This window comes from Elaeis guineensis, chromosome 16, assembly GCF_000442705.2.
Source record: "Elaeis guineensis isolate ETL-2024a chromosome 16, EG11, whole genome shotgun sequence".
NCBI classification, from domain to species: domain Eukaryota; kingdom Viridiplantae; phylum Streptophyta; class Magnoliopsida; order Arecales; family Arecaceae; genus Elaeis; species Elaeis guineensis.
In genome coordinates this window covers 35,884,603-35,909,091 of record NC_026008.2, presented here as the reverse complement: position 1 = coordinate 35,909,091, position 24,489 = coordinate 35,884,603, and the positions used below count along the sequence as shown (strand labels likewise).

At 38.1% G+C, this 24,489-nt stretch overlaps 1 protein-coding gene across 1 annotated transcript; it reads right to left on the bottom strand.

The window, feature by feature from the left end:
- Positions 1–550: 550 nt before the first annotated feature.
- LOC105059507 (vesicle-associated protein 1-3) lies at positions 551–9,642 on the bottom strand. The gene is made up of 8 exons (XM_010942827.4): positions 9,278–9,642; positions 6,263–6,333; positions 6,028–6,109; positions 5,797–5,912; positions 5,536–5,697; positions 5,359–5,403; positions 3,628–3,705; positions 551–864 (listed from the first exon to the last, which is right to left on the bottom strand). Exons 1-8 carry the CDS (start codon positions 9,327–9,329, stop codon positions 757–759), a joined length of 714 nt encoding a protein of 237 aa, XP_010941129.1. The 5' UTR covers positions 9,330–9,642; the 3' UTR covers positions 551–756.
- Between the last annotated feature and the right edge of the window lie 14,847 nt (positions 9,643–24,489).

Genomic DNA, 24,489 nt, shown 5'->3' with positions numbered 1-24,489 from the left:
TTCACAATTGCGTTTACTGGAGCAGCAATGGCAAACATCTATTGGGAGGAGGACATGGTTCACCTTGTGCCGACCTGATATGGATGCCCTTCTTTTGATTTTCTTATCAAATTAATCTTTCGTAAATTTGTAGCATAGTTTCCTTGAGTATTAGTTTGATGACATATATCGAACAGTCTGAAAACAAGTATGTTCTACTACAGAGATTTTGTCATATCTTCTGTTCTCCGTGTTGTGGTTGGTTGCTTGCTTTTCTTCAAATCATCTCTCTTCCAAAGTGATTCACACTTTAATAAGGAAATCATATCCTGGCCTACTAAGCTGTGCACCCTTTCATGAAGACTTTGGACCAAGTAAACATCCGTTATATGGAGAAAATACACACACAAATGCACGCACGCGCACACATATACATTAGAGAGAGAGAGAGAGAGAGAGAGAGAGAGAGATGCTTAGAAGCCTCTCATGAAAGCTTTTCGGAACAAGCATTCATCACAGGGAAGAAATCCAGACAGGGTTCGGTTGTGTATAAAAGAAAAAAGCAAGATCATGGTCCCAAATTGTGTGTTGAGTCATTACTTTTAATTATTACAACAATTCCATATAGGTGCAATGAGTCAACATAATGCACATACATAAGGCCGTAAAACTATTCTTTTACAAAGTAACGAGTCCACAATCTAAGAAGTTAAGAACAAACACTCCACTTAGGAGGGAACAGAAGCATACTATGAAGAGCATTAGTATGGGCTTCTGCTATTTCTTTATGATATAGCCGATAAGGACGCCAAGGAGACCCACCAGCACCAGAAATGTGACCGAGAAACCCCCGTGATGCTTGCCGCTTGCTTTTCTTAGAAGCTCCTGCAAGAAAGATTCAAGAGAAAAGTCACAACAGAAAAGAAAGGACACAATGAAACTAACTTTTATGTGGTACATTGGTATTCATCAAACACTAGAAAGTGGCAGTGTAAATGTTTGTATTAATGTTCATCTCTTAAAAATGTGTTAGAAGGATTGAAGTGCAATTTGCAGAAAGTTGTTGAATTATGCATTGTTAAACCTTCAAAGGAAGAATGCAATTTGTGTTATACATGTATTTTCGTTAACCACTGCTTCTATTGAAGGACAAGCAAGTCTTTCGAGGGTGTTTCATCACATGAACAAAAGCCTTGGCAAATCACAAGTCGTATATATATCTGAGGATCTATCGGTTGGCATGGTGTTTTTGATTGATTTAACTTCTCGTTCAAGAATTTCTGATGACTTTCTGTTAAATATGCCATGAATCATCCCCCTCACCCAAAAAAAGAGAAAACTCCCTATGCTCCCACTACCTTACCAATATATTATGTCAAATTTCCTGCTTTCCACAGATCACCTTTATGTTCTTAACACTGCTACATTCATCTTCGGTGCTTGCACATATTTACTTCTCAACAATACAGGCCAGAAAAAATTTATATTCTTATTTTTCTGGAATTTTTTCCCTAAGGTCTTACTACTGTATTTATACTTCACTTCTACCCAATCTCCATTTGTATTTGCACGTGCCAATCAAATCATCATGCTCTTTCCTGTCGAGTGATGCAAATTTTATATCCACACACTTCCAGCAATTTTGTATGAACCTATAAAACTTAAATTTTCTTGACATGTACTCCAAATCTTTTTTTCTGCATCTTTATTTTTTGGCATCCATGCAAACTTTACTGCCACTTTGGGATCATGAATACTGCATACAGGTATGTTCTGTTAGCTCCATTATTGGATGCTATTTTCTAATGTCTATAAAACATCACATGGGACATTTGGTACTTTGCCTAACTAAACATTCATACGATATGCTGTTCATATTTGATAAACATAATGTTAAACTTCCTGTTGTCATCATTTTCTATTAATTTTCAGCCAAAAATTTGAAATTTCAGACAAAGTACTGAAAAAGTCAGAACTGAAAACGGGCAAGCCTATGTGAAACTGAAATCAAAACTGAGGTTCTCTGACCTTGCTCCTTTGCCCCTTTCACAAAGTATTATTAGTCATTTTGAATGTTGACCTTTGATGGACAAAATTTGGGATTTGGTTGTTTATAGTTTTTGATACTATGTTCCACCTAAGGGTGATGTATTGTTGCTAAAGTAGTTATTTCTTTCATCATCCATGGTATGGACATCAGGACATGTGGGCTAGAAAAGCATATAACTAGGTTGCCTTGGACCTCCCAAATTTGATGGCTCAGACCCCAGTCAAGTTTGGGCATATGAAAGGTTTTAACTTTCTGCTGGAATTGATCTGTTTTCACCAAAATGAATTGATTTTGGCCAGTTTTTGGTAATTTGAGTCAGTTTCGGCCGAAACTGACCAAAACTAGCTATACATATTTTTTAAGAAGTTTTGATTGGTTGTTAGCTATCAAATTGTAGTCACTTCTTTATTAAGTATATAGGCTATATGGTAGAATTTTAAATGAGTTTTCCTTTTTTTTCCAATTAAACAAGAAGTAAACATAGTCCTTGATGGGCCATGGCCCCTAAAATGATCCTTATAATAGCGCTACACAAAAATTGATGCAAATTGGTAATTACAATAACATCTTTTAGTATAACATACTAATAGCTACATAGATTGGTAGTAAGATATCTCATTTGTACTCACATCCATGTCATGATGATGATGATGACCACCATTATTTTCGTGATTAACCTTACAACAGTTTGTGGTCCTGAATAGGTAAATATAATTTATTGATTTTTTATTTTTTTCTTAAATTTTTTTTGCTTTTTGGATTTGGCATCGCTAGGGTTTGTTCTAGGTTAAAGGCTTAGGTAAAACCAATATACCATACAAGCATGCACGAGCATGAGGTTTATTCTTCTATTTATACCATAGACTACCTATACATCAGTGAGTCATGGTCTATGTCAGTTTTTGGTTCCAATTCTAATTGGTTTCATTTAGATTCAAAGAAATAGGAACCAATCAGGATCAGCCAATTTTCTGGATGCTACTCCAGACTAACAAGAATCATGTGCATCCCTAGCATAATTGGACGAGTTAGGCCATACATAAAACACTTAACAACTCTAAAACAACCAAAATGATTATTTATGTAGCTTAGGAGTGTTTCTGAAGACTGAATGAACTCTTCCACATTTTTTCTTAGTAAACAAGTTTATTAATAAGAGGATCGACAATTTTACTCCTTAACAAAATATATTTTTAAAAATATAAGGTTAGGAAATATATATGCTCCTCAAAACAATCCCTGCATGGTATAAGGTAAACCAAAAACAACATCTGAAAGAACATAAGCACACTTATAAGCGAAAAGGCAATACTTACAGGAAGAGTGGGTTCACAGAATCAATATGATATTTGATCAGGAAGTGGAGAACCTCATGAGAACATCATAAGCATAAAATGGATACACGCACAAAAGTTACAAATTAGTGGTACAGGCACACTTTCATATTTCACTTTTATGTCTAGCCATTGACATGATCGAATTCATACTCTCCCCAAAGACTAAAACATATCTTTTAGTATAGCACAAATTAAATATGCAAACATATCTTTTAGCATAGCACAGCACAAATTAAATATGCACCAAAGATGAATCCATACCAGCTCTTGACGGAGCTTCTGATTTTGCTGAATGGTGGTAGTTTTCTCGTCAGTCAACTTGGAAATCAGGGCCAGAACCTACATGTCATGATTACAACTGGATTATGGCCATTACAAGCCAACAGTTGATATAATCAAATTAAAATGCTAATGAATTCATTATTGAAGCATCATAAAAAGAATATTATGTCAAGTAAGCTTGTCATCTTTCCAATGAGAATATAGAGTTCAATTATCTATGAAAATATGAAGAAAAGTCAACTCGCTTACCTAATGTGCTACACAGTGAAACCAACATAATTAGCATGGAGATAAGGCCTTATTCATCCTATTTAAGAACATTGTTTATGAAGTTATTTTCATACACAAATCACCTGTATCATATGCAAGGCTGTAAAGCAATTAAACATTCAAAAGAACAAGATTTGAGATCTGATTATGATCAGATGTTTAGAGAAAGGAGGCCTAGAACTAAGCTAGCAATAGACACAAAGACAAGCCACAAAATAGAAAGAGTCAAGGAACCACGTGCTAAACCCTTTAACAAAAAGGCAACAAAATATTAGAAAGAAGACATCAATAGCTAAAAAAAAGAATAAATTACCTTGAGTTCATTAAGAATATGTACATATCTCTAAATAGACAACCAAGGGGCAAAGCAGCCCTTAAAGCTTTGTTGACCAAGACTCATGTTAGGCCTATTTTCTAATAAAATAAACATGTGAGATTTCAATTTATGCCTTAAGCATTCTATTTCATTCTTTAAGATCTAGAGCTATATGTATCAATTTTCATTATTTACAACTTATAATGTCCAAGATACCCATTCTTATCATCCATATAGGACCAAAGTCCCAGAGAGACTCAATTATACCTTATAAATCCAGATGCCTGTTGCTTCATTTAATTATCCATCATTAACATCACCATTACAAATTACAGTTGCAAAGCCCCTTGGTAATTGCAAACGTGGAATGCGGGTAAAATGAAGAAATTTCAATTTTCTAGTTCAAAGCTTTTTCTTAGGGTTAGAGGGCTATCACCATTCATAGACAATCAATTTTCCAATAATATATAACACAAAAGCCTCAAAATCCAGCACACAATGTTGGCCTCTAAGGGTTTCTGCATTTGCTGTGGGGCATGTGCCCAAAAAGGTGACTTCAATCCTGGGCAATATCACAAACCATCAGGATTAGAAATTTCATATGTGCTCCTCTTAGGTTGCTGTGCCTTATAAATACATTTGTTCTGATAAACATACCTCCAAGTTTACTCTCAAATGAATGACCAAGGCAGAGAAAAAGTATACAAACTACAATATAACATAATCATCAAACTTATTATAAATGTCTGGAATAAGTTTACTCTCTTATTTCAGCTTTTATGTGAACCAGTATCAGAAATGAATGCTCTCTTATTAGTAATTTAAACAGCAATGTCAATCAAGGAAAGCACGAGAACTTATATGTCAGGTGCGCTCATGCTCTCTTTGCTAGCCAGCATACGATTTGCCTGTTCCCAAAAATCACACGTTTACTTCTAGTATGCTTGTAAGTCAACTGTTCTTGTTGAGTTCTTGCCTTTTTGGCAGATGTACATCCAGGTTCAGTTAAGTGAGATGCCCAAAGTAGATTTAGAAACAAACAGTAAACCCTTAAAGGATGTGTAGAAGTTGTTCAATTTCTAGATGAAGAGCAACCCAAAAAAAAAAAAGATATGAAAAGTCACCTCTGAGGACTTCTCCTTGGATGGTTCTTCATATGATCTTGATACCTGCAATTTTTGCACATGCATGCAGTTTAGGTGAGCTACAAACTAAAAGATATAAATTATTGTTGGAGAAAAAAATGAAAGGAAAAAAATAAATCAATGACATATTAAGGACAGTAAATGACAACCACTTACAGAATCAAACAAGGATAAGTTTTGAACCCCATTTTCTACTGTAGAAGACCTTGGGGAAGATCCTTCTTCTGCTTCTTCAGGGACAGGTGAGGGAGGATTGGCAGGAATGTAAGCAACCCGCAGCTTGAACTCCTCAACAACCTTGCCATGTTCTTTGTTGAACTGACAATTCAGTGTGACATTCAACAGGTCAGTGCACTCCCAAAAGAAATCAACAAAAGAAACTTAACCACAAAAAGCAAGCTGCCCAAAGCTAGCCACCATTTCAGGGGTTATATCCTTGGTCGTCACACCATGTTCAACCATAACACTCTGGAGGAGGAACTTGTCTTTGCATTGCATGTCAGATGGAGCCTCCTTCTGGGCTTGCATTGTTACTGACAATTCCAAAATCAAAGCAACAGTGAATATCATATTCTATCGCATAATAAATAAATAAGCATTGATAATCACATCAGAAAAGCTGTAGTATGACCAATAATGATAGTTTACCAGTGACATCACATGTTGATCCAGGTAGAACTATCCCCGTGTTGGGGCGAACACAGTATTTCTTTGGGTTGGTTGTTTTAACCTACAAGAAACATAATCATTTGGATTCAGCCTTCCAGCATCAACAATATGCACCAAGAAATGGCAGAGATAAAACAGGAAAATGTTGCATCAAACAGGGAGGCAAACAAATAAAACTTAAGATACCAAACTAGAGAACTACAAAATTAATTACCTTGAAAGCAACATACTGATCAGTCTTGTTGGTCAGTCGCATGGAACATGAGCTCTGCTTCTTCAATTCAACTTTTCAATGCAAAAAAAAGGACAAAGTAAACATATTTTGTCAGCCAAAAAGAAACAATTTGCTGAGGAAAATTTATTAAAAGGTTAAAGACTATACAGGATTTTGCTGAGGAACAAATCTAAAAGAAAGAAGCGCAACAAAGACAGAGAACAGAAGGAAAAGATATCATAACAAAGGAAACAAGAATAGAGAACAAAGGAGAACCGAGAAACCAAGAACAAGAGAAGACAAGGATGCAGCTGCCCTTCTATGACTCAGCTTTATCTTCAAATTGCTCCTGGGACATGATGTCATGAAGATCCTTAAAACAGCCACCTCTGAGCTAGACATGTGTAAAAAAAATTAATGCACCCATTCCTCCCAAATCCTCTAGGAAATTGTTAATACCAATTAATCCCAGCTTTAAATCTGCTCCTAAGCCTCTTTGATCTCCATATTGTCCATAGCAATGTTAGCCGAACTGTGCCGAACCAGCTGGTTCAAGGCATATCAAACTAGACCACTCAGCTACTGGCACAGTTCAATATACTCAGGTTGGTTTATCAAAGTGCCCTCACCCTAGGCTCCATGCATTCACTTCTCTCATTTTCCCCTCCCCCTATTTCAAAATCCTAATGGTCTCTGCCCGCAGCCGGCTCAACAACGATGCCAAACGATGCTGCTGCCATCAAAGTCCACCAGGTAAATCTCTCTCTCTCTCTCTCTCTCTCTCTCTCTCCCTCCCCCTCAACGACGATGACAGCCTCTCCCTCTCCCTTCCTCTCTCTCCCTTTCCCTCCCTCTCTCTCTTCTCCTCAACAACAACAACAGCCTCTCCCTCCCTCCCCCTCTCTCTCTTTTCCTCTCTCTCCTTCCCCTCACCCCCTCCCTCTTCAACTGAGTCCCTGTTTCGGTACAGCCTCAAACAGCATGGTATAGACCTATACCATGCCAAATCGATCATCGGTCGGTGTGCCTTCAGGTACCGATTCCCACGAACCTTGATCCATAAAGAAGTAGAGTAAGGCTATAACATTTAATACCTAAACAAGTTTTAACAGAAGCCCACGGGCTCTTGCTGAAGGTACAGTTAAGGAATAAATGTGCTCCCACTTCCACTAAGGTATTACATAGAGAACATGAAGCAGTGACGAGCCAGCAATTTTTGCAAAGGACCTCAACAGTATGCATTCGATTTTTGATTGCCAATGACATGAAAATCTTACACTTCTCTGAAGTGGAAGCCTTCCATGGTGCATTGTAGAAGGGATATGGAAAAATTTAGGAAATTATATGAGGAGTTCACTAAGAAAAAATGGTCCACTGCTAGCTTCCATAAAACCTGGTCTATGCATCTTCACAGTCACACTATCTGAAGTAAAGAATATCATCTTTCTAATCCCTCATCCTCCTCCTTCTGCAAAGGTAGAGCAACAAAGATGTGCCAACTTAATCTTCTGCACTTACATTGGGAAGGAACATGTGCATTCATTCTTACAACATGCATGTAGAGAGTATGATAACAACCATTGATGTTGTTCCATCCATCCAACCATCCTCCCAAACCTGATTTCTTTACCATTTCCCAGCTTGAATGAAATACTATTCCAGAAGGCTGCTAGAGTTCTACCAATATCTTGCCAAATAGGCAAGACTCTAGCAAGAGATCTACTCCTCATACCCATTAATCTTCCAAAATAATACAAAGCACCAACAATCCTTTTCCAAAATCCATTTTCCTTTACTAAGATCCTCCACGCCCACTGGGCAAGCAATGAAGTATTCATACCAGCTATACTCTTTATACCTAAAATTCCCTCAAATTTTGCCATGCAAACATTCTCCTAGCTTACTAAACAATTAAAGCCACTAATTTTTCATTACCTTTCCATAAAAAGGCATGCCTCCAACCATCTATTCTCTCTTCATAACCCAATTTGGGAGCTTCAAAAGGGGCATATGATATGCTGGGAGCACCAATATAACAGCATCAAGAAGAGTTAATTGACCTCCCACAATATTCATCTACCCTTCCAAGAAGCTAGCCTTCTTTCTGTTTTATCCCACAATGCTAACCAATTTCTTCTCCATAGTTTCCTGTTGCTTAAGGGAGACCATGGTAGCAGAAGGGCAATACACCAATATGACAATTCATACACTTTGCTGCAGCTTGCTGTGCTTCTTCATCGATATTCATGCACACAAGAACACTTTTACAGATTGATTTTCAAGACTGTTGCACTCTCAAATCCAACAGGAATGGCTTTGATTAAGTTCAAATTGATTCCAAGAGGAAAAGAGCAAAGTGTCGGCAAACTGCAAGCTCCTGATGCCACCCAGCAGATCACCTCGTCCAATATCGTTGAGCAGACCATTTCTCTAAGCTTGCTTTAGAACCTAGGCTAACACATCTATGGCCAATATGAACAAGCCTGGAAATAGAGGTTCGCCTTGCTGCAACCCCAGTCTGTCTTCGATCCATTTACTCGGGCATCCACTAAGCAAGGTACTGATTTTTGAGTTGTCAATAACCTCCTAATGCAACCTATCCATTTCTGTGGAAAGCTCTCACTTGTGAAAAATTGAATAAAAATTTGCAACTGAACCTATCAAATGCCTTTCCTCATTTTGAAATCAATGTGGAAGGGAAAAAAAACATATGAACACGAAACCCGAACCAAAATCCAACTAAACTACAAACCCAGAAGAAAAACCACGGCCACTGCATCACTTCCCTCCCAAAATCGCACCTTTGATGCGATCAACCGAGCAAAATAAACCCATCAAGCATCCCTAATATATTTGGGGAAAAAAAACGACATACTCGAATGCTTAACCAAGATCCCGCCCCAAAAATCCCACAAAATCCATGACATCCACGAAAAATGGGAAACAGGGAACCATAAAGAGAGCACTCATGCATTACACAAAGAACAACGAAAACAGAGAAAAAATGAGACTTACAAGGAAATTTGAGCTCTATCGGCTGGATATCAAGAAAATCCCCTGTACTCATGTCTATGGCCTCAGATCCCGTCCGAAGAAGATAGCAAGAAACTTCTCCTCCCCCTTCGATCCTCTCAAATTGAAGAGCCTAAAGATTATGGAGACCGAGGAGAGAAAAAGAAAGATTTAACGAAGGAAAAACGATTTCTTTTCCCCTTCTTGGCGCTTGATTTCGAATTCGATCTCGATATCCCTCTCTTCTCTTCTTCTCTTTAATTCAATCAAGCTCGAATCGAGCGCTCGAGTAGATCTGGGCGAGGAGGGAGAGAGAGGAGAAACAGCACGCAGTGCTGGGAGACTGGGACCGGTGATCTCCTCGCTCTCGCTCTCGAGCTCCCATGGATGCAATAATTTGAGCTCACGATTGACCAAAATACCCCTGGCTTCACGCCGTCACGTTCAAGGTTCCATAACGGCGTTCTTCCGTTACGATGGCTACCCTCCAAAGTCGCATTTACCGTTATAACGGTTATAATTGCCGCTGTTTGCCCCGTTAGGGTTATTGGTAACAGTAAAATAACAATATTGTAATGGAAAAGCATTATAACGAAGGAGAATAATGAATACCAGAAAAAAAAAAAAAAAAATCGAATTATTGTACAAATAATTGTTGATATAATAAACATTATTTTCTAGAAGTGACAAATGCCAGAAATTAATGGATCATACTAAACAATCTACGATAATGGTCTGAATCGACGGCGTTATAACGGCTGTTATGTTCGCCCGCTCACGCTTGGGGAAGGTGGAGGGTAGAACACCAATAGTCCTCGTGCGGACCGCGTGCGCTTTTGAAAGAAATCGTATCATCATGATGGAGTGGGACACCATTAACTCATCGTACGCGTCCAATCAAATATCTTTTACCACGTGTAGATGGTCCCACCTAAATATTGGGCCATGACCTTTCAACTGTGGCTTGAATAGTGAGGAGTTCGTAGTTCGCGCTTGTTTTGTTATGTTTGGCCGAAATCGAGATATCAAGCAGATGACGGCGCGAAAAAATTTATCCAGCCTGCAGTCTGAATTTTTAAAAAATTAAATTAAATTAACTTGCTTTGAACCTCCAACAGCTTCTAAAATCGTATAATACTACCTAATCATACTGCAAATCTACTATAAAAATTAGAATAAAATAAAATTTTTAAAAATAATAATATAAAACCAATTTTATTATTCCGAAGAGGTCCCTTTCTTTTATTATAATTTTTTTTTTATATATCTCTACTCCTCTCATGTGATTAGAAGTAATGATCAGCTATTTCACTCTCATCCAGTCCGTTGTCTTTAATCAGCCGTATCCAAAGCCGGCTCTGAGTAGGTCGAATTGAGTGACCGCTCCAGGTCTCAGACCTAGGTTCTGATCATTGATATTCCAATAGGATACAAAGATAATTTTCTATAATATTATAATAAAAAAATAATTAAATAGATTAATGATAAATTTTATACGCTGCTTAACGAATATATCTATAAAAAATTATTATACATAGATTAATTTTTTAATGATAATTAATATTTAAAATATATTAATTTTTAATAAAAAATATTTTATTTTTTTTTATTTAGCCTCAGGTTTAAAAAATATCAGAACCGACCCCGACCATATATGTAAGCTTGTGATAGAAGGGATTTTTTCCATCTAAATCCATTGTTGAATTCTGAAGCTGTCTGATCCATTTGTTAGATACAATCACCGTATAACCAATTTGGTTTGGTTGATCTTTTAGCCTATATAAGCATGCAAACATATGGTACAAATCATGGCAGGATTTTATCTACAGAGTTGGTTTTTTATGTTTTTGACTCATTCTAGATTTTTAAGTCTTGAAATGATGCGTTAGACTTCAATTAAGAAGAATATATTAATTTTGCCCGATTAACCCGTTTGATATTGCCTACTTTTCACTTTCAAGGCTAGTTGGATTTATAAAATCTAGCTCATATGAGCCCATGTTTTACGGACTAAACAATTAGAACCCCTTTATAAATTCTATTCACAGCTGAGGTGATGTTGTTCAATTAGGACAGGCATTTATATAGAAATTTTTATTTGGACGTTGTATGAATGGCCTTCTCAGCCCTTCAAAGGCATGTCTTATGCGCATGGTATCTTTTGTAACATCATGCCAAGCATAGTGGATTAATTAAATACCAATGCAAGAGCAACGTTGAAGGAAAATGTCATCTTTGAAAGGTAATATGATTCTTAATAGTTATGCAGGGGTCGGGGTAACAACAATCAAAATATATTTGTTGGGTGTCTTAGGTGGCAGATTACATCAAACTAGATAGGACATGGAATTATCATGCCTTGACTATGGTGTTCCCAACTAGAATGATGACTCAAGTTGCCAACATATCTATAGTGCATGCAGTGACGGAGCCTTACATCAGGACAAAATAATAATTTATTAAAAAAATTTAAAATAAAATATTTTTATAATAAATAATAAAATAAAGATATAGATCCAAAAATATTATAAAAATATCAATAAATATTTAATTTTATATATAAATAAAAATAAATAAAAATATTATCTTATATCATCTGTAAAATGATTTTGAACGTATAAAAATCTCAATAATTTTTTCTATATTAAATGTTGAAGAATAAATAAAAGATTAAAGAATAAATAAAATTATTTTTTCTTTAAAAAATTTATTATGTTTAATAAAAAATTAATATATAAATTAATTATATGATTTTTTTTTTAATTGATGGACTCGTAATGCGAGTAAGATTAAAATATTGAGAGGACTATCATATATATAAATATATAGATAATAAATATTTTAAAATTTTTTGAGAGGACAGTGGCTCTCTCCGGTTCCTCTTACGCTCCACCACTGAGTGCATGGAAGCATGGATCATGACTTATCAGTTACACTGGAGCACTATATTCCGTCCATATCTTAGCCATATCTTATCTCAATCAGCTCCTTCAGGTGCTCTCTTTCCATTTAATTGGATTTGGAAACCTGAAGTTGCAATGAAGGCAAACTTTTTGGTGGAAAAACATCCCTGCAAACAACGTTCATATGGAATGGAAATAATTAGTCCAGCATATATATATCGTGATTGATGCCCGAACCAAGAAGAGGATCTTGAACATGTTATATTGTTGTGCTGCTACGCCAAAATACACAGGCAATTTTTAGAAAAATGTTTCACTATAGGCCTATTCCCACCTCTTTGTCAATACTAATCAACACATGTTGACTAATACTTTGGTGGAGAGGAAGACAGAGGCCTTGGCAGCATTATACCATTGGTTGCTTTAGAAAACCGAAAATGAAAGGTTATTTGGAAGAGTTCATACCAGCCCTAACAAGCTAGCTAATAGGATAGGTACTATGTTTTTTCAATGATCTTTTACTCTCTAAAAATTGACCAACATATATACTTAAGATACCGAAGGTATGGAATAAAACTTTTATGATCAGACCGACCATAGAAGAAATTATGATCGGACTGTCATCATCTGCTCTATCTCCGAAGCACGCCGCGTGCACGTAAAAATTAAAAAAATAAGAAAGGATAAATTTTATGAAATTATGTGATATTTATCAAAACTGTTCAATACTCCTAGAATTATTCATTCATATTTTTTTAATATTTTATAGCTTATGCGCACGGCATGCTTTGGAGATGTAGCAGATGATATCGGTCCGATCATAAAAATTTTATCTCAAGGTATGAGAGTAGATCTGATACTCTTCTCAATTCATCATATTTAACAACTTTGGTTTGGCGCCTACCCCCTCCTTTTTCATGTTGCAAAAATACGCTTTGATGGTTCAATCATTGGCAACAAAAACCGCAGGATGATATCTTATAACAGATGCATGAGGAAGATTATCGAAAGCAGCTGGACTACAACTTAATCCCTACATTGTGCCACATGCAGAGAGTGGATGCTTGATAGGTTTTGAAAGCAGTAGCTATCCAACTTCGAACACATCAAATCTGACTCAAATGTAACTCCACCACTATAATATCTTAGATCAACTCTCCCTCTTCATCAAAATATGCAGGCCATCCACTCTCAAAGGATATATTACCATGGAAATAGGCCATCCTTCTTTTCAAAGCAACTTACATCTTTCGTGAAGCGAATCAAGCTGCCAACTAGATTGTTGGACATGCTTGAGAGAGAGACGATGACCTCAAAGAAATGGCTTCAGCATCATCTTCACCTAACCTTATTCTTGAAGCATATACCATAAGAAAGTAACAGTCCAGGTTTACGTTTATTAAGGCAATCCAGAGTTGGCCCAGGCTCAACTATGCTCAACACTGATTAGAGAGCAATGGGAGATGCCAATGGAACAAACTCAACGTATCCTATTTTGTTATTCTATACACTCTTTCCTTGCTTGACATGGGATCCTAATGATCCTCCAGTGTACCAAAAATAAAAAAATCAAAATTTTCATTAGGAGCATATAGATAGGGAGATGGGAACAATATAAAATTTGACTCATGGGTTAGTCCTCTAAATTCATACGTATCAACAACGATATAATGGCTATGTACCTTAATGAAATGAGTTGATCAATGTCTTTGTCTTTTATTTACCCAAAAAAAAAGGTCGTTGTCTTTTATAATAATTATCTCGGGAAGTCAGCAACAATACATACATACATACATACATACATATATATATATATATATATATATATATAAGAAAAAGCGGGTGAAGCAAATCCATTCACATACGACCAGTTCACATGAAACCAGCAAAGTGGCAGCGTCCTGTTATCATCCAATTCTGCCTGCCACCTTTAACCTAACCCACGTTTCACCCCTGACTTCTTGGTTTTTTTAAAAAAAATATTATTTTTTAATAAAATATTTCGGGCTGGAAAAATATTGCATTTTGAGAACACAATTTTAGAAAATTATGTTCTTCCCTAACGATTTCATCTATCTTCCTTCTCCAACCGGTCCTTTTTGCTTTCCCACTCTCGATCCCCCTTTTCTTTGTTGTCAGGCCCGTTTCACCTCTGATTTTTTGAATTTTTTTAAAAAATATTATTTTTTAATAAAATATTTCTAAAATATAGTTATTTTGAAACTATTTTTGAAACTATGGCAGACAATGCCAGTGCATCGAAATCATGGGTAAAACCCACGATTTCGGCTCTAGGTGGCCGATTTGGATGGCCGAGCTGGAAAAATATTGCATTTCGAGAACACAATTTCAAAAAATCACGTCCTTCCCTAACGATTTCATCTATCTTCCTTCCCCAGCCGGCCCTTTTTGCTTTCCTACTCTCGATCCCCCTTTTCCTTATTGTCGGGCCCCCCACCTCTGACCGTTCTTTCCCACCTTCTATCCCCCCTCTCACATCTGTTATCGGGCCCCTACCTTCCGAAGGATCGATCGGCTCTCCTCTCTAAGATTTTTCACTCGGTTCCCCATTTTGTCGCTCGGTCAATGTCGTCAGGCCTTGCTGCCTCGCCACCACCATCCTTACTTGTTCGAGTCCCATCCCTTCTCGATCTGGCCCCATCCGACCTCAAACTGATCGGTCCCAAGCCGTTCAGTCCCAATCCAGCCGTTAGTGTCCCAAACCAACCCCCTTTTCGATCCCGATCTGCTCCCCCATCCAGCCCTCCTCTCTCCGCTACATGGTTTTTAGGGTGCCCTCATCTGAGAACGGTAAGTGTTATTTGTTAAAAATTAGTGTTATATTAAGTATTTTAGAAGCTTTTAGGATCATACTATGATCATATTAATATCTTTTGAATGTCTAGTATAACTCCATGTATATTTCAGAGTTCAAATTATATCTGCACCCTATAGTTTTCAAACCATTGAACTAGGCCTTTCGGTCCTATCCTCTATATTGTGTAAATAGATTCTATCCCAAATCAATCCTGTTTCTCGAGTTTAATGCTTAGAAAACAATAATATCGAAGCATTTGAAATATTTTATTGATCTTTTATTTGTTTCCATATTGGATGTGTTAATACAGATATAGTTTCCATCTTATTCTTAATTTTTTTAAAAATATTTAAGATAAATTTATTAAATTTATACAGAAATTTTAAGCATAACATATTTTTAAATATGTTAGTTAAGCATAACTAAAATTTACTAAATATTTATGATTGAACAATTTTAACGTATAAATATTTGATATGATGAAAAAATTATGTAGTTTTGAATAAAATTGAGAATGAACAATTTAAACCATCTGGAATATAGTCATATTGCGGGTCAATATCCCTTCACAAGTATAGAAAAATAAAGAAAATAATAGTTTTGCATAATCCAAAAATGAAGTTGGGCTGCATTAGTTAGTTAGTCGTAGTCAATTATTGCCGCATTAAGATATTACATGAAGAAAGGCAACTCCACAAATATACTTACCAAGATACTTAAATATGAACAAGGATCAACATAATGATATGTTGTATGTATTAAGCAATATAGTTTAATATTTATGCTAAGCTTGCTAATGTTAATCTATTTGTTATATATATAGTGAAACATGAGAGAAATTGTCACGACCTTATGCCATATAAATGGTTTTATAGTTAATGGACCATATGGCATAGAGTATAATGGACCTCCTCAAAGGACAGTTAGAACCAAGTATAGAATGAAATTTGAAGAGTTAGAAGATAAGTTATACAGAGTCTTACATGTAGATAAGATAAAGAATAGACTAACGATAATATATAGATATCCATAAGTTGAATAGCCGACAGTATTAAAGTATGAGCCGATTCCGATTACTGATAAAGAAGATATTGAGATAATATTTTCAACTATTAGCTTGCATGCATGTTCATCAGGTGCAGAATTATACCTAAATGTGCAACCCATAGAAAATGTTGGACATGTCTCTGGTAGGGTTGATTATGAAATAATTGATAGGAACATAGGAATAACTCAATTCAATGAACAGATTGGACCTTCTAGTCCATATGTGGTTGATAATATCCCACAGACTCAGAGTTCGAGATAGATAGAGGATCACTTCCCTACAATGGATATTGCTGTGCCAAGTACTATCATCAGATAATCTTCAGTTTATACAGTTGCCGATGATACGGTTCATATAGATAATTGATTATTTGAAAATAATAATATACTAAATGAAGATGACATGGATGATGATGTTCAGCAAGTCGGTACATCGAATGATGGAGGGTGCCCTCCTGTTGTATAGAGCCCAAATTTACCAGTCTTTGAATCTCCTTCTGGGACATTTAGGACGATTGATTGGGCAGTAGCCGATATATCAATGTCTTCTACAATGCTAGAGCAACGTGTCAGCTGGGAAAGAGGTGCGGAGTTATGTAAAGGACCTCACTTTGCAGATAAGGTTAAACTGCAAACTGCAGTAAAACAATATTTCATTGACCGGCATCATAAATTTAAGGTTGTTGAGTCGCAACCAAAGGTTTGGATAGTTAAATATAAAAATAGGGAGTTCAGATGCAATTGAATGCTTCGAGCTCTTAAGAGATATGATTACTTTGAAATTACACGGTATGTTGGTCCACATACATGTGTTTCTGTGATACTTTCTTAGGATCATTTCGGACTTAATTCGAACTTCATCCCTAATAAAATACGAGATGTTGTAAAAGAAGTACCCATAATTTTTATTGTCAGCATTGATGCAATCGTAAAGAATAGATTCAACTACACGTCTAATTATAGAAAGTTGTGGGAGGCGAAGCAAAAGACAATGGCCTTGGTATATGAAGATTGGGACAAGTCATATAATTTATTATCGAAGTGGTTGCATGCTGTAGAGGAATTTAATCCTGATTCTTGGGTGAAGTTCATTAGTACTCTTGCTGGTCATCCAACATGTGCTGCATTTGATCGTGTTCTGGGCCTTTGCACCATCGATTGAAGGCTTCAAACACTGTAGACTAGTAATCAGTATTGAAGCTACATTCTTATATAAAAAGTATTGGGAAAAGTTAATGATTGCAATTGCTGCTGATGGAAATAATCAATTTTTTTCCCTTGCATTTGCCATAGTAGATGAAGAATCTACTAATACTTGGGGTTGGTTCCTCGTTTGCCTGAGAACTTTTGTTACATCACATCGAAAGATCTGTCTGATTTTTGATCAGTATGCAGGTATATTATTAGTCATGCAAAATAAATATCTTGATTGGCAACCACCCTATGCATGTCATGTATATTGCCTGCGCCATGTAGCAAGCAACTTTAATACAAGATTTCGTGATTCAAGATTGAGAGATTTGGTAAAAAGAATCGGCATGGTATGGTTGGAAGAGCACTTTGACAGACTGGCTCTTGATGTAGATGTTATTGTCATATAGCAGTATGCTAGGATATATATTCTGCAGTTGATGGGAGGTTGTCTGTTTGCGGACAAGTCAAAGAACCTGATGCATATCATATTTTTACTATTACTTATCGATTTTGAGGCTGCAGGATACTATAGTTAGGATAGTACAGGCCTAGCTTAGTTGTATAGAGAGCTTTGTAGGTTAAATAGGATAGATGCACATGACATCGCTGGATCTTTGATTTTACTTCAGGTCTAGGCATGTGATAGGTTTCCTTTTATTTCTCTTTGTAAATTAGATCGGCCTATAGATTACATCCCATTATGGATTTACCTGATGGAGGTGCACTACCACATAGTCCACTAGTCATGAGACACATATTGAATATTATTATTGTAATTTTCATATCTAGAGACTTCATATCATATATAACTTATATATCAAATTTATTTTTGCAGGTGGAGAGATGCTTTCTCAGTGACCCAGGTTTCTACCCATGTATTGATGACATATCGCTATTAGCTCGATCGTCTCAGAGCTAAGCAGGTATAATTTAACCCATTATTTATAAATTTTATAATTATGTTTTGAGCAACTTTTAGAATACCTACATTTAATCATGTTCATAAAAAAGGTTATATGGCAGCCATCTATTCTGAAGGTCCTTGCACCTCTACCAGATTATTGCTTCCATAGTCAAGATATATGGCAATCCTAGGTGCCACTTCTCAGCTTTCATATTGTAGAGTGGCATTTTTCGAATAGAATGATACACCAGTTTGGGATCTGGCAGGCTGTTCTGTTTTATTGCGATAGAAATTCTAGACTACATATCGATCTTAAAGGATGGATCGATCATGATTGGAGCATCACTCATCATCAATTCATTGAGATCTAGGAGAGTCGGTGAGATCATGTGGTGGACGATCTAGCGGTTGAGCGCACCATAGGCTATTATGACCCTTATATGGATTGGTACCGTCAGATCACTCGTCAATTTATTTGTCGTGGTGGTGCGATGTTCGACTATCTGATAAGTGTTAAAATTTATTTTTTTATTTTTCTTCATAACTTTATTATTATTCTAATGGATATTATTTGTCTATATTAGAGCGATAGTCTTGCACAGATTCATCGTCTTGCTCAGTCGAACTTCGTATCCACATCCGGGCTCCAAATCTAAGAGATATGCAATTCAGTGCTTCATACCATCGATGAGCATGGTCGTATCTTTGTGGACATGTATAACCAAGGCAGTGAGACTCCAAAGTGCACTCCTTTACCTTATCTGCATCCATCATCATCGGGAGCACTTGCGGCTTTGCAAAGATGAGATAGTCGACGGTGTATTGATAGACTTTTCGATTTCGGACTTTTCAGGATGGAGTCCATATGTCAGTAGACACGTACATGCAGCATGATATCACCTAGTTTTAGTCCGTCAGGGAGACTACGGCATATTTTGAGTATGTAGTGGATGAGATTGGCCATCAGAAAGTCTTGTATCATACAGAAGTTCAGATAGGTGAGGAAGCTACATAGGAGACTAGCACATAGATCGAGCTCGAGGGCTCCAATGAGGCTCCACCTATGGGTCGTTGAAAGCAACCTTCAAGGAAGAAGCGACGGTCGCCAAATGAATCCAATTGGGCTAGGCTTCATATCCTCCCCTCAAAAAATTTAGTCCTCGAAATTGACATATCTGGGTCATGAAATAGCCGAGGGTATTTGGCTTATATGTCCTCCTCAAGTTCTTAAGTAGTTTCTCACTTTGAATGTTTGCTCCACTATACTTCGACATAAGAGATTGTGTGTTGCCTTAAAACTTGATCCTTTCTATCCACAATTCTCATTGTCTGCTCCTTATAAGATAAATCTTTTTTAAGCTGAATCGGTCTAAACTCAACCATATGATTAGGATCGATATATACTTTCCAGCATGGAGATATAAAAAACATTACAAACTTTGGCAAGAGAGGGCGGCATAGTAAGATAGTAAGGTACCACTCTAATCTTCTCCAAGATCTTAAAGAAGCCTACATACCTAGGGCTTAGCTTACCTCATTCCTCAAAACTCATTATACCCTTAGTAGGAGATACCTTGAGGAACACATAATCTCCCACTTAGAATTCCAATTCTCTTCTTCTATTATCAGCATAGCTCTTTTGTTGACTTTGGGTTGAAAGGAGCCACTTTCTGATAAGCTGGCTTTTATCAATTGTTTGCTGAACAATATTTGATCCTAAAAGTCTTCTCTCACAGATATTATCTCAACATATAGGGGTCTTATATCTTCTCCCATATAAAGCTTCAAAGGGAGCCATCTAAATACTAGTCTGATAGCTATTGTTATATGGAAACTCTACCAATGATAAGTGTTCATCCTAAGATCCTTTCAAATCTAGCACATATGCCCCCAACATGTCATCCAGGATTGGAATTGTTCTCACTAATTGACCTTCTGTCCGAGGGTAGAAGGCTATATTGAACTTCAACTTAGTCTTTATGGCTTGATGCAACTTTCTCTAAAATTGTGAGACAAACTTTATGTCTCTATCAGATATAATAGATATTGTGGTACCATGAAGTCTTACAATTTCATCTATATACAGCTTGGCTAGCTTTTTCAAAGAAAAATCTACTTGGATAGGTAAGAAATATGCTGATTTGGTTAATCGATCTACAATCACCCAAATAGCATCATATCCTTTAAGAGCCCTTGGTAGCCTTGAAACAAAATCCATTTATATGCTCCCAATTCTATACTGGAATAGGAAGGTGTTGCAGTAGTCCTGCTGGCCTCTGATGCTTAGCTTTCACCAGCTGACAAGTCAAGCACCGAGCAACATACAGAGCTATTACTTTCATACCACTCCATCAGAATTTCAATACTCTTTTCACTTTCAGTCAAGGTATCGCTTGAAACCAGTTGATATGGGATGGTTTTACTCATTGGCATAGACCATTCAACTCATATGCCAGAATAAATCTTGATACTATACTAATATAATATTAGTCATGTATAATTGGCACAAATTGATACAGTAGATATTTTTTTACAAATTGCTAACAACCTCCACCCTTTCTTTACTCTTCATTTTCCCTTCCCTTACTACAACAATGTGGCCAACCACAAGAGGGAGGTATCTTATGAACAAGGTGATCAAGTATCATATTAAGCATATGGTATAGTTGATGCTTTAACTGATTATGCATGTTATTGGTTTAAATCATTCTTTGCATCCAGCTTGAACATGAAAATAAATGATCAATTTGCTGATTGAAATTTTTGTTAACAGAAACTTCATTGCATGATTAGTTACTTCATGTCCCTGGTGTAGAGAAAACGAAAAAGAGGGAACAGTTTGATGCACTATGGCAAGAACTTGAGTAGGTAATTCTATTTCTTAAAATTATTACCCTAGCATTGAAAATTCAAAGAAAAAATTGGTGATCATCCTCTCTTTTATTTCATTTTTCTTTTGTTGAAGAAAAGTATTTGATATATATGTCTACCAATTTTTTTGTTCAAACTGGAGGATGAGAATATGCTGTTTAGGAGCTTTAGCTTATTAATTCCATTTTACAGAAATCATCTCTGTGTGTATCTTTATATTATGAAAAATGTGTTTTTTTTTTTTTTCCTTTGTTATGTTTTGTTTGAAAACAGAAATTGCAAAACTCGATGAGGTTATATTTCAACCTTTCTAGGCTCTTATTTGAATGCCACTTTAACAATACTTCATAGATTCATATCTTTCTACTTCATAAAAGAAAGTTTATGCAGAATTCCTCAATCTTGCAGAATGTCGGTGCTTGAGAAGGCTGCAAAAGCTGTTTGGGAGCTGATTCTTGATGATATTCGCTTGAAGAAGGAGATCAATGAAACTGTTGACAGAGGTTACTGCCGGCTGACCAGCCGTGATGTGCCACCACCATTATCTCCACCTCCAACCCGTGACGTAGAGCAGTCGCAGAAGGTGAAAGAAAATAAAGATTGTGGGCAGAAGGTCAAGGAAATAATTTCTAACAATCCAAAAACATGATGGATTGACAGCTCAGTTTCATTTTGTTCATCAGCTGAATGTAGAGCGATGATATAAATTTCATAGTTGTATCATATGATGGAGTGTTACTTGGATTCTAACATCAAGAATTCAAGAACACAGATTGGGTTGATGAGATCCATGTTCCTGTTTGTGAATAAAAAGTGGCTTTGGGAGTTTTGGAAGGTATGACTTCTCTCTTTCTGATTGTCCTTTTTGGTCAATGTTGTTGCTAAAGGCAATCTTGTTTCATTTCAGGAAAAAAAAAAAAAAGATGCAGAAAACGTTTGGAACACTGAACAAAATGAGAGCCAAATGACACTTAGAGCCCATGTCTTCCACCATGGCTTGCTATCAAAGACTAGCCACATATTATTTTTAGAACAAAGCACTATGCATTTGGTTGGTGTTTTTAAAAGGGGAATCTCCATTAAAGGATTAAACTTTTCATTCTGCTAGATTTTGAAAGCATGAATAAATTTGAATTAAATTAAAAAAATCTTAGAATTTAACCTTGATTTTAATAGCTCACCATCATCTTTGCTGTGATTCAAAGCCAAGCTTATGTGGCAACAAATGAGGAATGTTGCGGCCAATCCCCTCGTCGCCTGGTCGCCGGGAATGAGCACCTGCAAGAGAAGTCCACACTGACCGAAGATGCCTCCGACGAAGACCCTCCGACAGTCAAGTCAGAGAGGAGACTAGGCAACAGTAGGAAAGAATCAGGGGAACTCAGCGAGAGAGGGAGAGAGAGAGAACCAGAGAGAGTGGTTCAGGGGCTTCGAAAGAACCTCCGCAGCACTGTTGCCTTCTCCGTTTTATAGTAGAGCGTGGCATGGTGCCGCCATTAATGGCGCAGACAATTAGGGGAGTTGTCAAATCGTCGGAGGCTGTCAGAGTCACCGCGGGCTGTCAAGTCATCGTGGGTTGTCAAATCATTGGGATTAATCTATGTCCTTGACAGGACAATATCCCAGGATGATTATGCCGCATGTCTTTGTCAGGACGGCGGCCCTCAGCAGTCGTACGGTGTTTGGAGGAGCTGACCGGCCATACGTCGGCATTCGGTCATGGGATGTCGGGTGAAAACCCAGAGACCTTCCGATGGTCAGTCTGGCGCGTTGCGGGAGTCGGAGAAAACTCTGTCGTTCGGTCAGTCGGGAACGGAAAAGGTCTTTCCGACCGACATACCTTCGGTCGGACGGTGTCAGCAGTCGTCGGTCTGTGCGGTCGGTAGAGTCGGACGCCGGTTAGGCGGGCCCGATGGTGAGTCGGCGTGAGAGAGACCGGTCGGTATATCCCAACAGTTGCCCTCCCACTCCTGAGTCGGATGTCGTGCTAGCCAGCATCCTTGCGTGGGCGGCGGCTTCGGACGAAAGGAGTGGATATTCATCGCATTAAGCTCCGACTCTGACGACCGTACTGTTGATTGGTCCGACGCCAGACGCCAGACGTCCCATCGATGTCAGGCATCCTATCGGGAATAGAAACTGCCGTTTCCGCGGTCTCTTCGGGAACGCGAACCGTCACGGCTTTTCCGCCACGTGACGGGGGGCCATTGGGCCGAATCTGTTCAGGCGGATGGAGGCGACATGGCCCGATCTGGGGCAGGTGCGTCGAATTATCGGACCGAGGGAAGGCCAGATGCTGCCACGTGTCACGATCTGGGAGATCTTCGTTGGGCATGCTCTCATCCCGACCATCGAAAGGCACTATATATACAGGGTTACCAGCATCCAAAACCCTACCTTTCAAACCTGTTGTCCAGACTCTGGCTGAGCGATCCTTTGCCTCAGGTAGTTGTCCCCGTGTCCTTCCTTAGAGAGTTTTCTAGGAGCTTTCGTTATCTTTTGTTTTCTCCTTGCTTCCTTGAAAAGCTCTTCCTTCTTCTCCTCATTCTTTGACTTCGGTTCTAGCGTCATGGCCAGAACCTCTCCACGAGGAAGTCGGTCGGGGAACCCGACTGACGATTCTTGGTCGACCCCGGAGGTGGAGGTCTCTTCACTTTCGGGGCCGAATGTCGATCGGCTCCGGGAGCAGTACTACATCCCGGAGCAGTTTCGGCTGTTTGCCCCTGGAGCCGATGGTCGGGTTAACAACCCGCCCGTGGGCTAGATGGCTTTTTACGTCGAGGACCTCCGGACCGGTCTTCGCTTTCCGATTTCGGAGTTTGTCCGGAATGTGCTGGACTACTATGGACTGTGTCCGGCGCAGCTGGCGCCGAACTCAATCTGACTGGTAGTCAGCTTTGCTTTGTTGTGTCGACTTTTGCCGACCAATCCTCGTATTTTTCTCTTCCGAGCTTTTTTTATTCTCCGACCCCACCCTAAAGTCCGAGGGTGGTGGTATTTCAACCCTCGGAAGGGTCTTTCCTTCATCACTGGTCTTCCATCATCGATTCATGGATGGAAGAACTAGTTCTTCTTTGTCTCTTCTCCCGTTCCTTGGGGGTTCCCTTCCCGCTGGGGGGACCCTCGAACCCAACCAAATGAGAACAGTCGGGTGGAGACCGGGGACTGAGAAGACTTCCACCGTCTGAAGGACATCTTGGTGCCGAAGCAGAAGGAGCTCGTCACTGAGCAAGCTCTGTATGACGTCGGTCTTAGCTCGGTTCCTCGCCTAGGTCTGTTTTTCTTCTCTCTCTCTTTTTTTTTTGGTGTTGATCCTCTGTTGACATTGCAGACATGCCGCCAAGGGTGAGGTTAACGGAGGTCGATGTTCGACAACATGCGGCATGGAAGAGGCCGGCGCATGGAGCCGAACCATCACGGCCTCCCAAGAGGCCCCAAGTAGCACCGCCAAGCAAGCCGGTGGCGGCGGGAGCGGAGC

Excerpts from the sequence above, each read along its gene's own strand:
- LOC105059507 (XM_010942827.4), bottom strand. The coding sequence starts at position 9,329 with ATGAGTACAGGGGATTTTCTTGATATCCAGCCGATAGAGCTCAAATTT. Across the intron at positions 5,404-5,535 it reads ACTTATCCTTGTTTGATTCT|GTATCAAGATCATATGAAGA; the intron begins GTAAGTGGTTGT and ends CAAAAATTGCAG. Across the intron at positions 865-3,627 it reads AGAAGCTCCGTCAAGAGCTG|GAGCTTCTAAGAAAAGCAAG; the intron begins GTATGGATTCAT and ends TCTTTCTTGCAG.